Source organism: Sorex fumeus, unplaced genomic scaffold, assembly GCF_029834395.1.
Source record: "Sorex fumeus unplaced genomic scaffold, SorFum_2.1 ptg000265l, whole genome shotgun sequence".
NCBI classification, from domain to species: Eukaryota; Metazoa; Chordata; class Mammalia; order Eulipotyphla; family Soricidae; genus Sorex; species Sorex fumeus.
In genome coordinates this window covers 28,485,857-28,502,314 of record NW_026606322.1, presented here as the reverse complement: position 1 = coordinate 28,502,314, position 16,458 = coordinate 28,485,857, and the positions used below count along the sequence as shown (strand labels likewise).

At 40.1% G+C, this 16,458-nt stretch overlaps 1 protein-coding gene across 7 annotated transcripts in view; it reads right to left on the bottom strand.

Moving 5' to 3' along the window:
- The window catches only part of SYNJ1 (synaptojanin 1), a 100,100-nt gene that overhangs the window by 27,974 nt on the left and 55,668 nt on the right, over positions 1 to 16,458 (bottom strand). For 5 of the 7 annotated variants that reach the window (XM_056109352.1, XM_056109353.1, XM_056109355.1 and 2 more), the window contains exons 12-18: positions 14,920 to 15,076; positions 12,481 to 12,504; positions 9,768 to 9,959; positions 7,484 to 7,568; positions 2,909 to 3,049; positions 2,335 to 2,527; positions 1,465 to 1,623 (exon numbers count right to left, since the gene is read on the bottom strand). In XM_056109352.1, the coding sequence (XP_055965327.1) occupies positions 1,465 to 1,623; positions 2,335 to 2,527; positions 2,909 to 3,049; positions 7,484 to 7,568; positions 9,768 to 9,959; positions 12,481 to 12,504; positions 14,920 to 15,076 (951 nt within the window). The remainder of the gene's footprint in view (positions 1 to 1,464; positions 1,624 to 2,334; positions 2,528 to 2,908; positions 3,050 to 7,483; positions 7,569 to 9,767; positions 9,960 to 12,480; positions 12,505 to 14,919; positions 15,077 to 16,458) is intronic. The other 2 variants (XM_056109354.1, XM_056109358.1) reach the window with 1 other exon arrangement.

Sequence of the window (16,458 nt, the reverse complement as noted above, 5' to 3'; positions counted from 1 at the left end):
TTTGGGGTCACACCTGGTGATGCTCAGGATTACTCCTGATTCTGCACTCAGAAATTACTCCTGGTGGTGCTCAGGGAACCATACGCTGCAGATCAAACCTGGGTTGGCCACATGCAAAGCAAATGCCCTACCAGGTATACTATTGCTCCAGTCCCCAAAAAATTTCTTTAAAAAATGCATTTTACCATAGGATATTAAAACCAAGGAAGTAGAATTCTGTAGATTCTAAGATCATTTTATGACTGGGGAAAATGTATATTTTTGAATTTGAAAATGAATCTTACAGGAATATATTTTTCCTCTGGGAACTACTGAGTTTTCCTTTTCCTAGCTTTCTTTTCCATCCCTTCTTCTTCCCATCCTTCCTGATAACTTCGTATCTGCTAAACTACAGATATTTATTTCTTAAGCATAAAGAGAATCAAGAGATTTTCAAAAAGCGAAATTATTTATAAAGTGTGTTTCACAATGAGATATCATCTTATACCACAGAAACTTGCACACATCAAAAAGAACAAGAATAACCAGTGCTGGCACGGATGTGGGGATAAAGGAACTCTCTTTCATTGTTGGTGGGAATGCCAACTGGTCCAGCCTTCCTGAAAAACAATGTGGACATTCCCCAAAAAACTAGAAACTGAGCTTCCATATGACCTAGCAATACCACTTCTGGGAATATATCCCAGAGGGTGCAAAAAAGCACAGTAGAAATGATATCTGCACCTGTATGTTCATTGCAGTTCTGTTCACTATAGCCAGAAACTGGAAACAACCCGAGTGCCTGAGGACAGACAACTGGTTGAATAAACTATGGTACACCTATATAACGGAATACTATACAGCTGTTAGGAAAGATAAAGTCATGAAATTTGCAAATAAGTGGATGGACATGGGAGAGTATCATGCCAAGTCAAAAGAGTCAGAGTGGGACAGACATAGAATGACTGTGCTCATTTGTGGAATATAAAATAACACAATATGAGACTAAAACCCAAGGACAGTAGAGACAAGGGCTAGGAAGATTGCTCCATGGTTGGAAGTCTGCCTCATGAGCTGGGAGAGAAGGCAGCTGGGATAGAGAAGGGATCACTAAGTCAATGATGGTTGGAGGGATCGTTCATGATGAGAGATGTGTGCTGAAAGTAGATAAAGGATCAAATATGATGGCCTAGCAGTATCTATATTGCAAATCATAATGCCCCAAAGCAGAGAGAGAATAAGAAGGAAATTGTCTGCCATAGAGGCAGGGGGTGGGGTCAGGTGGGGGGTGGTGGGAAGGATACTGGGGACACTGGTGGTGGAAAATGTACTGGTGGAGGGATGAGTGTTTGATCATTTTATGACTGAAACTCAATCATGAAAGCTTTGTAACTATATCTCATGGTGATTAAAAAACAAAAAAGTGTGTTTCATAACAAAAGAGCCCTTTCTTCAGTGCAAGTATCATCTTAAGTATGTACATACCTGTCCAGAATTTTTCTGATTGATAAGTTGATCACCTGCAATAAGAGAATCCCAATTTTGCTGTCTTATGAGCTCTTTAACCTCTTCATTTGGAAGATCAATTCGGTAGTTGAAATCACCGCACCAAAATACATAGTCATGAGAAAACAGCATCCTTCCCTGAAAGCAAGGAGATGGCATGTGAATTTCAAAACTACAAATTGAAAAAAAAAAATCAAAACATGTATAAGGGGCTGGAAGATAGCTCAAGTGACTGGAGTATATGCCCTGTATGCAGGGGTTCTGGGCTGGATCCCCAGCACCATGTGGTCCCTCAGCACTGTCAGAATAAACCTTGAGCAATGAGCCAGGAGTAGGCCTTGAGCATCACCAAGTATGACCCCAAAACAACCCAAAATGTATGGGCCCAAGGATATAACTCAGTAGTAGAACACAAACCTGAGGGATTTGAGGCCCTGGGTTTGATACCCAGATCGCCACCACCACCAGCATCAAAACACCATACCGTGGCTTCAGATATGTTTGCTTGCCCACTGTACCCGATTTATGTAATTCAGGAGTGAAAAGACAACCAATATTCATAGGTGAATACTGGAATGTTCTTAAAGTTTCACAAATACTGGCAGAGACTTTGGGAGTACATGAAAAGTAAGGTTCAGAGTCTAGAGAAATAGTACAGGAGGCAGGGTGCTCGCCTTGCAAATGGCTGGCTTGGGCTCAATCCCCAGCACCCCATATGGTCCCCCAAGCCCACCAGCAGTGATCCCAGAGTATAGAGCCAGTAGTAAGTCCTGAGCACAGCTGGGTGTAGTCCCCCAAAAAGAAGAATGTTTAGAACTTCTGCTCTCCTGACAAGCAACGAGTGCTTACCATGGGAAAACTCAACTTGCGTGCTATTTCAACAAAGTCTTCATTTCTTTCTTTGACCTGTGATTGGCCGGCGGCAAAGTGGCTACAGACAAAGCACAGGCTCGTGGTATGGAACAGCATGCGGATTGCCACTGCTCCCTTATTTCCAGTGGCGCCACCCATTCCAGTCTTCACGGTATCGACTGCAACATCCCTTGAAAATAGAATGCGAAATCAGAGCTCTGAAAGATCCAAGTTTCCTTGGGCAGATGAGCCGAGTTACTCTTGAGGAACTGAATACAGTCTCTATAACAGAGACATGGAAATAGGTGGCACTAGAAACGCTTAATGTTACAAGCCAATGTCACTGCCAACCAAAAGCAGAGAAATTGGAGCTATACAGGATATTGTTTTAACTACCTATGTTCTGAGGAGTCAGCCTATGAGACAGTCTAGTAGAAGTTAGTGACTCTTTCATCAAAGACATTTTAATGGAAGAATCATGAGCAAATTTCTCTTGGAAGCAACAGATGTCCTCTCGGCGATCTCTAAGCCTGACGGCAGGGTGTGGCGCGGGCGGGTGCTGCGTACTGACCTGATGAACGGAGCATGCTGGGGCCTGATAAAAACGAACAGGCAGACGCCTACCAACTGCTCGGATGCCAGCAGCACATACTTGTTGTCCCTGGAGATGGTTTTCTGAAGTTCCACAGCCCAGAGTTTCTGATTTGTGGTGCTACCAAGAAAACAACAGGAAGGAACTTTCTTCAGAGGACAGAAGCAAAGGTAGTTTCCTAAGACACTGTCAGTGATCTTAGATACCCATATTCATCAAGACTATCTGGTGGTGAAACCCACAGCAACAGTTAAGTCTTTATGTGAGCTATTCTTTAAAATAAAAAAAACTCTCTGGAGAGAGAGAACAAAGGGGAATGCCCTGCCACAGAGGCAGGGTGGGAGGGGGGGTGGGAGGAAATGGGCACTGGTGGAGGGATGGGTATTTGATCATTGTATGACCGAAACTCAGGCACAAAGATTTGTAAATCTACAACTGTACCTCATGGTGCTTCACTAATAAAAATAAATAAATAAATAAATAAATAATTAAAAAATTAAAAAAACTCTCAAAAATTCAAAGAGCATCACATTTTAAAATCTATTATTCCTTTACGACGAAATTCTAGATCATGGATTAAATGAACATTCACCACATAAATAACCTGGATCTTATACCCAGCTTCAATGGTTACCAACATTTTTTTTCTTTTTTGGGGTCACACCTGGCAATTCTCAGGCGTTACTCCTGGCTCTGCATTCAGGAATCACTCCTGGCAGTGCTCAGGGGATCATAAGGGATGCTGGGGATCGAACCCAGGTTGGCCCCATGCAAGGCAAACACCCTACCCACTGTCCCAGTTACCAACATTTTGCTTCTTTGCCTGCCTGCCTGTCTCTCTCTCTCTCTCTTTCTCTCTCTCTCTCTCTCTCTCTCTCTCTCTCCTTTCTTCCTTCCTTCTTTCCTATTCGTTTTGTTATTAAATGTTTTTTTGTCACACCTGTGATGCTCAGGAGTTCAGGAGTTACTTCTAACTCTGCACTCATGGATCACTCCTGGCTGGGCTCATGGGACCATATGGGATGCTGGGGATCAAACCCGGGTCAAATGCATGCAAGGCAAGCCTACCTGCTATACTATCCCTCCAGCCCATGTTCAATTCATTATCCTTGTGATTGATGTTCCAACTGATCAGATTCAGCCTGGAGCCATTCAAGGTCAGAGAGAGTTCAGGGGGATCCCAAGCACAAAGCCAGGAGTAACCCCAACCACATAGGTGTGGCCCCCAAACCAAACCAACAAAAATCCAGGTTTCTTGACCATGAAACATCCTAGGGCTGGCGAGATAGTACAGGAGCATTCATTCACCTTGCATGCAGCCCGTTCCGCAGTGACACAGGTTTAATGCCTTGCACTGCCTAATGTTCCCTGTGCACTGCCAGGGATAACTTCTGAATACAGAGCCAGGCACAGGTCCTGAGCATTGCTGGGTTGTGGTTTCTGCCACCACTGCCTATTGGTGAACTGTTACTGCGTCTTATCTGTCTCCTCTCCTGCTAGAAAAGAAGGGCATGGGGTAGAAATGTTCGCTTCATTGATTTATCTTTAGCATTTCAAGAGAATGTGCTCTTGAGAGAGGAGCTAAATGAATATGTAGTCATTTTATTAAAGAGTAACTTAATTAAAATCTACATAGACAATTAAAAATCTTTAATACTCAGTAGTCTACAAATACGTTCCATTTGAAGACTTGAACATAAGTTTTCAGGAAAGATATTCAAATAGCAAAATGAACCTGGGTTTCTTTTCTATTTGCCAGTGCGAATTCTATTCACTTTTGAAAAAAAAAATTGTCTAATGGCTATGAAATAGTATGCAGCATACTCCTTTATTTAATTTTGTAACTCTTTTCTTTTGGTTTGCGGGGATCACACCAGGCGATTCTCGGGTGCTACTTCCAACTCTGTGTTTGGGGGAACAAGTTGCATCAGAGCTGAAACCAGGCTTCCGACATGAGAATCTTGTAAAGTAGTATCACAATAGCTGAACACTGTACTGTGGGAGAGGGCAGTCAGGATGGACAAGGGAATATTATGACAATGATGATTGGAGGGATCGCTCTGGATAGGAGATGTGTGCTGAACGTGGGTAAAGGACCAAACATGATGGCCTCTCAGTATCTGTATCGCAAACCATAATGCCCAAAGCAGGGGAGGAGGGCAGAAGGAAAGTGCCTGCCATAGAGGAAGGTTGTGAGGGCTGAGGGGAGGGATAAGGGGGATATTGGTGGTAGAAATGTACACTGGTGAGGGATGAATGCTGGGACATTGTATGACTGAATCTGGAACATGAAAGCTTCGTAACAATCTCATGGTGATTCAATTAAAAAATAAAAGAGTACTGGGGCTGGAACACGGGCCTCCTATGTGCAAAGTGTCCAAAACTGTTCCATCGAAGAGCAAACATGCTTAAAAACAAGCATTGAAACTTTTAAATCCCACCCAAGTAATCTGTATTCATAGTACAAGTTGGGAGCAACAGCTTTAAAAGTGTGCTCTGAAAATATCCCTGGGCCGCTCCACAAATCACAAGATGAAAACTCTTTGGAAGACACTGAGACACTCTCTTTCATTGTGCTGACTCACACTTGTGCAACACTTCAAAAACAACAATGTGTAAACATGCCAAGGCCCTGAATCCAGGCTGCTAGTTTTAACAGATAGTGTTCATTCTGGTCTCTACCACCAAGGATTCGTGATTACACAATACCACTTTACTCAAGAAGATCCTTACCGAAGCAGAATTGGGCTCGGATTATTCAGATGTGGTTATATGGCAACTTTTTTATAAACAAAAATAAGAAAAAACAAAACAAAACTTTGTAAACAAAATTACAATAGGTTCTAAAATACATACTTGAGAGCCTGAAGAAATAGGATAATAGGCACAGGGCATTTGCTTTGAATGCGGCTAACCTGGATTTGATCCTCAGCACCCCATTTGCACCCCTGCCTCAACCCCAAGTTCCTCTTGGAGTGATCCATGAGTGCAGAGTCAGTAGTGAGCCCTGAGCACTGCCAGGTGTGGTTCTCCCCCCCACCCCAAAAATACTTGAAGGATTTTCTGATGCAATCAAATAATATTACTTAACATGATGCTTTGATATCATACAATAAAATGTGTCAAACTCTGGAAGACCTATCTAATTCAACAATTTGTTATTTTCCAAATAAACAATTATGATGTTTAAAATCATGTAAAGTAAGGGATAGAATAATGAGGGCCAGAGCAGTAGCACAGCAGGCAGGGCATTTGCCGTGCATGTAGCCAACCCAGGTTCGATCCCCAGCGTTCCATTTGGTCTCCCATGCACCATCAGGAGTAATTCCTGAGTGCAGAGCCATGAGTAACCCCTGAGCATTGTCAGGTGTGGCCTAACGCCCCCCCCCCAAAGAGAGAGAGAGAGAGAAGAAGGAGAGAGGGAGGGAGAGAGAGAGAGAGAGAGAGAGAAACAGCGACAGGCAGATCAATGAACTTTAATATGCACAAAATGTTCACTGCTAGAGCTATGCTTTGGTAAAGTATCAGAGAAGAAATTTATTTTCATTTTCAATTATACTTGTTATTTTCTTCATATAATTCAATCAAAACAACATATGGTAACAGGCTAACACTTAAGTAGATGTGAAAATTCAGCTGTCTTAAGCCAGATATTAAAGAGAGATTAGTAAAACCATAAAAAATACCATCCACAATGCCATCCTTCTCAATAATTTTTTTTGGGGAAGTTATTTTTATTCTTTGTTTTTTTTTTGTTTTTGTTGCTGTTGTTGTTTGTCTGAAGTTAACACCTGGCAGTATTAAGGGCTTACTCCCAGTTTTGCACTCAGGGATCACTCTTGGTAGGACTTGGGGTACCACATGGGATGCCAGGGATTGAACAGGAGTTGACTACAAGCAAGGCTAGTACCCTACCTGCTGTACTATCACTCTGGGCTGGGAAGAATTAACTTATTAGAGAAAATATGCATTATTTTTTATTCTCTAGTAGGTTTATTACTATTTTTAAATTAAATTAAACTTCATTTTAAATTTTTATTGTGATAATCATGAAAAGCTATGATACATATATATAAAAATCCTGAAACCAACAACTTTGAGAACTATTATTTTGGGGCTTGATAGTACAGGGAAGGTTAAGCATTTGGCTTACATGTAGTAGACCTCTGCTTCAATCCCCAGCACCAAAAGGTACCCCAAGTACTGCCAAGTGTCACCTCTGAGCACAAGCCAGAAATAGGCCCCGAACATAGCATTTTGCATTTAAGAAGCACCTTTAGGGGGGCTGGAGCCATAGTACAGTGCGTCGAGCGTTTGCCTTGAACACAGCGGACCCGAGTTTGATCCCCAGAATCCCATGTGGTCCCCTGAGCACTGCCAGGAGTGATTCCTGAGTGCAGAGCCAGGAGTAACCCCTTAGCCTAGCCACGTGTCACCCCAAAAGCCAAAAAAGGGGGCACCTTTAAAAATATTATTTCAGTTTCTTCTTGAAACTACCTGCCCTCTGTATCACTGATGACAGGAACATTTTCCAGTGTTACCTCACTAGCTTACCTTGCATTCACAATGTTTCCAGCATTCAGTTCTACCATTTCTTCAAAGCCAATTGCAAAAATATCTGTTGGCTTACTTCGTTTGTCTGCAATTAAGCATTCAAGAAAAACTTAAAACATGGCCTCAGTTACATAGCAACTCCCTACCCCAACAAAACAAAGATCAATACCAAATTCACACATACACATAGAATTTTTTTTGTGTGTTTTCAATTTACCAAATTCAAATTAAAAGCAAAAATGCATGAGTGGAACAAAATTAAATTTAGTGGGTCTGTGATAAAGACTGAAATAACAAATGAAGAACACTCAGAATTGGAGTCTTAGCTATCAGTTTATTATTATTATTATTACTATTATTGTAGAAGAATTACTAGTTCAAATACCATTTCAAGTGAGGTTCACAATAAAGAAACAATTTTTTTAAAAATACGGGTTGCAGGATGGAGAGATAGTACAGCAGATAGGGCTTTTGCCTTGCACGTGGCTGACCCAGGTTCAATCCCTGGCATCCTATACGGTCCCCCAAGCACCGCCAGGAGTAATTCCTGAGTGCAGAGCCAGGAGTAACCTCTGAGCAATGCTGGGTGTACCCCAAAAGTGAAAAAAAAATAGGGGTTGCATTTGGCAGGAATCATGAAATGCTAGAGATCAAGATCTTTCACATGTAGACATGTGCTCTACCACTTAAATTGTCTCCCTGGCCCCCCAAAGCACATTTTTACAAATATGTTATAAACTCTAGGATTTAAGATATGAATAAATAAACATAACTAAAAATGAGAACTCATTTTTTGAAATTTATCTTTTTATAAAGTTTTTCATGATGATTTGTTACATTCAATATTCTAACACTACTCCCACCACTACTGCATCTTTCTGTCACCATTATTTCCAATTTTCCCAACCACCCCTCAAGTCTGCCTCTACAGTAGGCTCTGAATAATTTATTAATATGGCTTGTTATAAATAATTCACTAAAAAATTGTCAAAAAGTGTTTCCTTAAAAGAAAGTGTGTGAAGATTATTGCATCTCACCATGAAGCCATAGGAGATTACTAACATGTTGTTACAGGTTAAGCCTTGTATGTTTATATTTTGTTAAGCAAGACTGGTTGCCTTCTACCTTACATGCCATGCAATGTAGTGTGTTACTCATGGTTTATCAGTGATGAAGAATTTGAGATGTTGCATGGCCATATTTGCAGCCATGCGCTCCAGGAATTCAAAAAATTTGAATGGGCTGATACAGCTGGAGTTAAATTTTTAACTGGATGGTGACTTTGGGTGGTTGGACAACTCAGCTGGCACGGGGTCTGGAAGCATCTCTGCTACTTGTTTATCTCTTTCAAGATTAACTTATGAGTCTCTAGATCATGGCCAGTTAATATGCTTATTGGATGCCAGAGGTAGCTCATAGGCATGACTGCCAAAGCTTCTGGAAGAACAAGGGGAGGTAGTCTGTCCCCAACTCCCTCAGAGTCTGGATATTCAGTCACAAAACCTGTATACCTGAATTTTTCAACATATTAACTTAGAACTTATTTTTCTTATCTACATGGTTGCCTTACAGAATATATATTTAAGAATTAATATATCTATTTATATCTATTTAAAATATTCTATTTCCTGAGATTCAGATTCCTAAGGAAAAAAACCTTGGGCATTGGTTTATGAAGTAGAAAATAAAGACCTAGGAATAAAAGAAAGACAAAAAAACCCTAGGACTTGGGAATAGAGAGAGTACAATGGGTAAGATCCTGCATATGGATGATACAGGTTTGAGTTCTGGAACCCCACAAAAGTCCCCTGAGTACTGCTATGAGTGAGTAAGAGAAGGAGTAAGCCCTGGGCACAACCAACAAAGGCCCACAAACCAAAACTAAAAAAATCAACAAAACAAAACAAAACTCCAAATAAAACAAAACCAAGAATTAAATTGCTAAGACTTATAAAAATGCTAGTCTTCAAGTTTATAAATTCTAGGTTTAATAATATATAATATAAACACACACATATAAAGCACTAGACATAGTTTTCTAGATCAATAAATAATAGCCAGAATTTTCAGTCCATATGGAAAAAGTCAACCTTGGGTGGTAGTGAAAGTACAGTGGGGAGGATGCGACTGACCCGGGTTCAATCCCCAGCACCCCATATAATTTCCCAAGCACTGTCAGGAGTAACCCTGGAACTTTGCCAGGGTTTGGTTGCACCAACCACCACCTAGTACCATCTCCCCCCCCACATCCCCTCTCCACACACATACACACACAAAGGGCAACCTTGAAATTCCTGGATGCCAGCCAACTTGGGTGCGTCCAGAAGCCAGTCAGTGAGTGTCTGGTTCTTAAAAGCTATGCTTCGAAACTGCTTCCCGCCATTCACATTCCAGGTGCCAACACACACACGGATTTTCTTGGGCTTCGAATACTTGTAGAAATTCTCACACATGCTCTTTAGTACTTTAGACGATGCTAATCAAAACCAAAACAGAATATTTCTTAATGCACAATATCACTTATAAGTTCTATCTTTCATAATTGAGAAACGGTGTCTGGGAAGTACAGTTACCATCAGAAGCAGAAGCAGGTGTAAGAGGCATGCACAGGTACAAACAGGGAGCAGAGCAACCTCAAAGTTGGACAAAGTCCAGCAAAATGCAATTAACCAACACAAGAAGCAAAAACATTGCACAGAAGTCAGTTTGGAAAAAAAAAGCTTATATAAAATGATTGCAGCAATATAAAACATGCAGAACAAGCAGCTGTTTCAATGAAACAGTACAAGTGAAATTAGGGGCTACACATTTTCAAGAAGAATAGCAGATGATGCTCATATAACTTCCGTTGGAGGAGGGTAAAACATAAACTTTCTCCAAATAGGAACCTTTAAGAGCAATTCCAATCAAGATTCTATCTAGCCCTGGGCAGCTGGTGTGCTGAAAATGACTTCTCTGACAAACATAGAAATTACAGATGATAATGAGATGTTGGAGAATGACCTCATGGGAGATTCTGGACATTTCACAGTGAAATCTTCCAGGCCCTAAACTTTCTGCCCTATTTTTCTGTCCTCATCTGCCAGCCCTCCCTGTTCACTTTCCGGCTCTTCCAATCCCGTGCCAGGTCTGCACCCATCACAGGGTATTTGCACAGGCGGTTCCACTGAAAGCAACCCTCTTTCCTTACCTCCAGGTCTTCGCTTTCCCTTTCTGAACACCTACCTTCTCTGAGATTTCTCTCTGCCCCACACCATTCATTTCTTCTACTTGTTTTATCTGGCTCTCTAGATTGTATCACCATGTACCAATTATATGTTTATTTCTGCTGCAACTATCTGTCACCTCTCCCAAGAATGGAAGCTCGGAGCAGGCAGCACTGTTCATTACAGATTCTCTAGTGATGAGAAGAGTAATGTGGTACACAGTACTCTGGATCTGTTCAATGAATGATACACAGCGCTCTAGACTTGTTCAACAAATGGCTGCTCCATGATTTTGCAGCCTTAGTCACTTTCCTCCGTGTCACACAGTCTCTGTGAATGTGTGTATATGTTGGTTTATTTTTATTTTTTCTTAACCAATTCTCTTCCTTCCGTCTAAACCATACTTCATCTTGGTTAGTTAACTTTAGCACTTAGAAGTAGAGAATGTCAATGTAAAAACAGAGGATGCACTTACTTGGCAGGGTATAGGAAAAGAAAAGGCATGAGAAACAGAAAATCAAAGGTACAAGGAAAAGAAAATTAATGGCCCAAGGGAAAATATTCAAAATAATTTTCACTTTTCCACTGTACAGTCTTTATTGCTATATTTTGTGATACTAAAATTTGTAGAAACTGAGAATGGGGCAGATACCATCTTAGTGACACCGTATGGAAGCCTTTTGCCCATGACTCCCCTGTAACAGCTGTGACTCAGACGCCAAGTACAATCCTATGGTTCCTGGGGACAAGTGGGAAGCTTCTGGCTCTCTTGATTTTTGGGTTCCCTCCTACAGAAAAGCTTCTGGTGAAATGAAAGCAGGTGGTTTGCTCTGGGCTGTTGTGTTATTTGTATTCAAACCTGGCTCTTCTTAGATAGAAAATTATTCTCTTTTTCTGTTATTCTTCATTCTTGCATCTATAGTTACTGCCACACTATCAAAGCAGCTTCTGCACTCTTTGTCCATTAAAACACAACTTCTATAATGATTAAACAGCTTAGAATAGTCAGCAGAACAGAAGAGTGTATACACAAATACACACAGATTCATGTTTTGAGACCAGATCATATATCATAATGAGATATGAATGTATGGGAATGAAGGTATATGATTCCCATGAACAGAAAAGGTGAAAAAAAATGAGTTAAGTTTTACATACTGAACTTTCAACTGTTACCAATCTTAATGATTTTGAAAAGATTTTAATGTAGGTTTTATAGCCACAAAAACATTTCATCTCCTGCATGAGAAGATGAGTCACTCCCTCTCCAGTATTGTGTGTGAGAAGTGCTGCTGGGTCCTCATAAACATCCCAGACAACACTCGGAAATTACCCCTAGAGCGGCACATCCGGCTTTGTTTTCCGTTGGCCTAAGGATAAAATCTAATTTGCTCAATAATACATGAAAGTGAAATTAAAACTAGACAAGTTATGTTTAATTAAAAGTAACAGGCCAGAGAGATAATACAGGGGTGAAGGCGCCTGCCTTGCATGTGGCCCACCCTGGTTCAATGCACTTATGAACCCCAGTCAGGAATAGGTCCAGAGCACCGTGGTATGGCCCCAAACCAATAAATAAATAAGATAAAGTAAACAAAATAAATCATGTGTGACAAGAAGACAAAGAGCACTATATATTTCCTTCGAAGTGAAGTACTTTTTTTTCTCAGAGTAAAACAAGGTATCAAAACAAGGGCAAATTAAGAAATTCCATTTCTGTGACTTTATTTATAACATCATCTTTGGAAATAAAGAAAAAGATGCTTTTATCATTTATTTTCTATACTGTACCTGACTGTAATGTCTGTTCAGAAACTAGGGATGCAGCAAGAAGAAAACAAAGAATCATTAGTCAAACAGCAAGTTAAGAATTCAAATGTAGTATCATGACAGAACATTCTAAGACTGTTTCTCTTTTTTCTTTGAAGTCTATGTGACTACTTTACTTTGCCTGGTGGCTAAAGAGCCCCAAAGACGAACCATGAGCTTGGTTGGCACAAACCCTCTGTACCTAAGAAAAATCGTACAGGAAGTTGGTGGTGTCCAAAGTCTGTCCCCCGCACATCCCAGGCTGCCTCTCTCAGAACGTGGTTATGTACATATATGTGAAGAATAGGAAGCTGAAAACCCAGCAGGCTGGGTGATACTCAATGAGGACAGAGAAGGCCTACTAGATGTCCTTCTGGAATTTACCCTGACAATCCCCAAGCACCGTAAGGGCCTATCATTCAGTGGTCTGGGCTGGATGGCTTACAGCCATTCAGAGTGGCCCCCAGGCCTATTGATCATTGTGTGGGGGTCTCTGCACCCCAATTCACTATGCCAATGTAAAACAGTACAAATTCCCTGTGCCATAGGCTTTTAGGACAATGGGACTAGGGCAAAACTCTCCATCTCCTCCAGACGCCCTCCAGAAGAGGAGCCTGATATCAGCAGCAGCATTCCCTCACAAAGAGGAAATCGGCAAAAAAGAACTGCAACTCCTTCAACATGGCACTTTATCTTGGAAAAGGAGCTTACATTTGCTTGGCAAAATGGGTATCACCAGCATGTAACTGTGAGTGATGGGAGAACAGTTCTCCGAAAGAACAGTGAACAGAAATGTGAATGCAGGGGGCTCCTCGTGCAGCTGGTGAAAGAAGGCAGAGAGATACCTGGAGATGGTGTGGATGTGCATGTGTACTGCATCTCTTTTATCCACCTCTCCTCTGCTTGGAGCAGTTTTCTGAGCTTACCAAGTGCTAGCAGAATCAAGTATAAACTAAGGTAGAAATGGCATTTTCAAAGTTCCCAATCAGAGCATCCTCTCTTGAAGGAGACAGCTTTCTCAGAATAAGTATTGTAGCAAAACTGACCATAAGGACTCTTTTTACACACAGTGCTTGCTTTCCAGGTCTGCTTACTGCTATCTCCATAGAAAAGTGGACACAGGTGGAAAGAGGGATCAGGTGCAAATTAGCCAGGAGCCCACTGCTGGAGGCAGGATGAAAGCCAGCAGATGGAAGCTGTAGCTAAGATCACAGTTTGGTTTTTCAAACATCGGTACCCCAGACACCTCACAGGCACCCCAAGGCACTAGCAGTGGAGATTATCTTCAGCCCCAGGTAGAATTCTGAAAGAAACTATGGTAACCTATTTGACAAAGTAATTACCCCAGAGTATATGACTCACTGAGAAACAATTTCTCCTGTGTGAATAGGGGAAATTCAAAGGTTTGGTTTGGAGACAGCAGAAAGAAAAGAAAAAGGTCAGAGTACTGAAAAGTTAAAATAGGAGAAAGCAGAATTGAAAGTCTAATTGAGTGTTAAGACAAATGCAGTGTTCCCAAGGTACTATGTATACATACATGCTCACTGACATGAGCTCTAACTCTTGCTACAATAAAGAAAAAGGTAAAAGATAAAAAGTCATCAAGAAAGTTATTAGATCTGTTAAGTATTAATAGTGCCAAACAATAAGCAACATCTAAAATTACTGATTAATATGATTTAATGTTTATACAAATGATAGGAATTAAAAGGCAAGATAAAGTTATGTAAACTTTTGGGTAGCGATTAGCAAAATAACTAATCTACTTGTGTTCCTTCCAACAAAGCATTTGTTTTCTACATAATTACTGAATGCTCTTTTAAAAACAATGGCTTTAATTCAATCAGCCTAATCAGTGGCTGAATAAATAGCAGTACTCAGCGGTAGGGCGTTTGCCTTGCACGCAGCCAACATGGCTGACCCGAGTTCGATTCCTCCGCCCCTCTCGGAGAGCCCGGCAAGCTACCGAGAGTATCTCGCCCGCACAGCAGAGCCCGGCAAGCCACCCGTGATGTATTCGATATGCCAAACACAGTAACAACAAAATCTCCAATGGAGACGTTACTGGGCCCACTTGAGCAAATCGATGAACAACGGGAGGGCCTACATAAAAATAAATAAATAAATAAAAACAATGGCTATCTTAAAATATCCTACTTTGTATTACTATTACAGTTAGTAATACTTCAATCATTTACCTCTACAATCATATTTTTTTAAAAAAAGTACGCATGGACTTCTATTTTTGAAAGAAATAAACTTCCTTTGGAGAATGCTTTTAGGATAAAGTTTTAAAAGTTAGATGGACAGAATTTGTTTCTAAAACTACTTTAATCAATGTAATGCAAGATTAATTTGTGTAGTGTTAAATTTACTTCTTGGACTTTTAGAAGGAATATAAATAATACAAAGAATGCATACCACGCAAACTTCCAGTAGTTAAAAGTGCTCGAGCTTTGTCAGCTAAGTCACTATTTAGAGTATTTCCCAGAAGCAAAACATCAATGGCCTCTTGCTTGGAGCTGTCAAAGAAGTTATTTTGAATCGTTCGAGTCACAGAACGAGCACCATCTTTTAACTTTCCAGCCTGTTTGGGGAGAAAGGAGTAGGGACTTTTTTCATTCTAAATACCAGAGTTTACTGAATAAGTATCCTGAACGCTTTAACCAGTTGTATATCATTGTTCTGCAGTAAAAAGGACTGAACGTATCTATTCCAAATATTCAAGTATCACACTGAAATGGCTCAATACTGTCACAACAGCTATAAGAGATGGGAAAAGCTCAGAACTACAACAGCATCCATAAAGGGTATCTAGAGTAGTGAATGTTGATAGCATTTATGTTAAAACAAATAAATGAAAGCAAGCATATTTAAAACAAGGACATTACTTCTTAAATTTATAAACTTGTGATGGGGATAAAGCAAGGGAGAAAAAGCACACACGCTGCACTTAGCCAACTCCTAGTAAAACTCTAAAATACTTAATCGTAGAAAAGTAGAATGAGATTGCTCCCAAACTCTACTAACTGAAACTAAAACTGAATGAGAGAGACGGCTCAATGGACTGGAACACATGCTTTGCACCAGGGAGGCCCCAGGTTGGATCCCTAGTACCACCTGGTCCCTCAGGCACAGCCACAAGTGATCCCTGTGCACTGAGCTGGGAGTAGCCCCTAAGTATCACTGATCATAGTCCAAAACCCCAAATAAGTAAATTAGAGCATAAATGGAGGCCTGGTGTTAAAAGATTAATAAATATATATAAAATATATATATATACCTATATTTCAAAAACAACTCTTACATATCAATTATAGTTTGACAATTGCAGGTCATTTTATCATCTATATAAATATGTAACAAAAATAACATGCCAATTCTGATAGTAAGAGATTCAATTATAAATTTTAATGAAAACATACGTAGGCATGTAATAACAAAATTAAAGGCTCTTTCTGATCTTACAGATACTGATGAATTGTTTAAAAAAGAAACTTTTAGGAAATAAAACACTAGCCTGCGGTTGCTAATTTTTATTAAATAACAGACAGTTTAAAGTGTTACTTCCTTCTCCATACACTGACACACACAAAGGACATGACTTGAAAAGGGCACTCACCATTCACATTATCAGGCAATTAACCAAAGGAACCCAGAGAAGAAGGAAAAGAAAGAGCAGTTCAGAAGTTAGATTTTAGTTCAATCCAAACTAGTATATGTAATATATAAAATTTCATATCTACTTGTTAGAGATAAGAAATTGAAAACATATGTATTCTCTGACATACAATGTCTTAGTTACTGCAGAAATAAAAGGTGGAACATAGTAAGCAATAGTTGTAGACAATCTGGTTTTGATAGGAAGAATTTTGTTCTTAATTTAAAAAAAATGAAAGTTTAACTATTTCAGGTTTTCAAAAATAGTGACCAATTAAGAATTATTTTTTGTAAATGCCA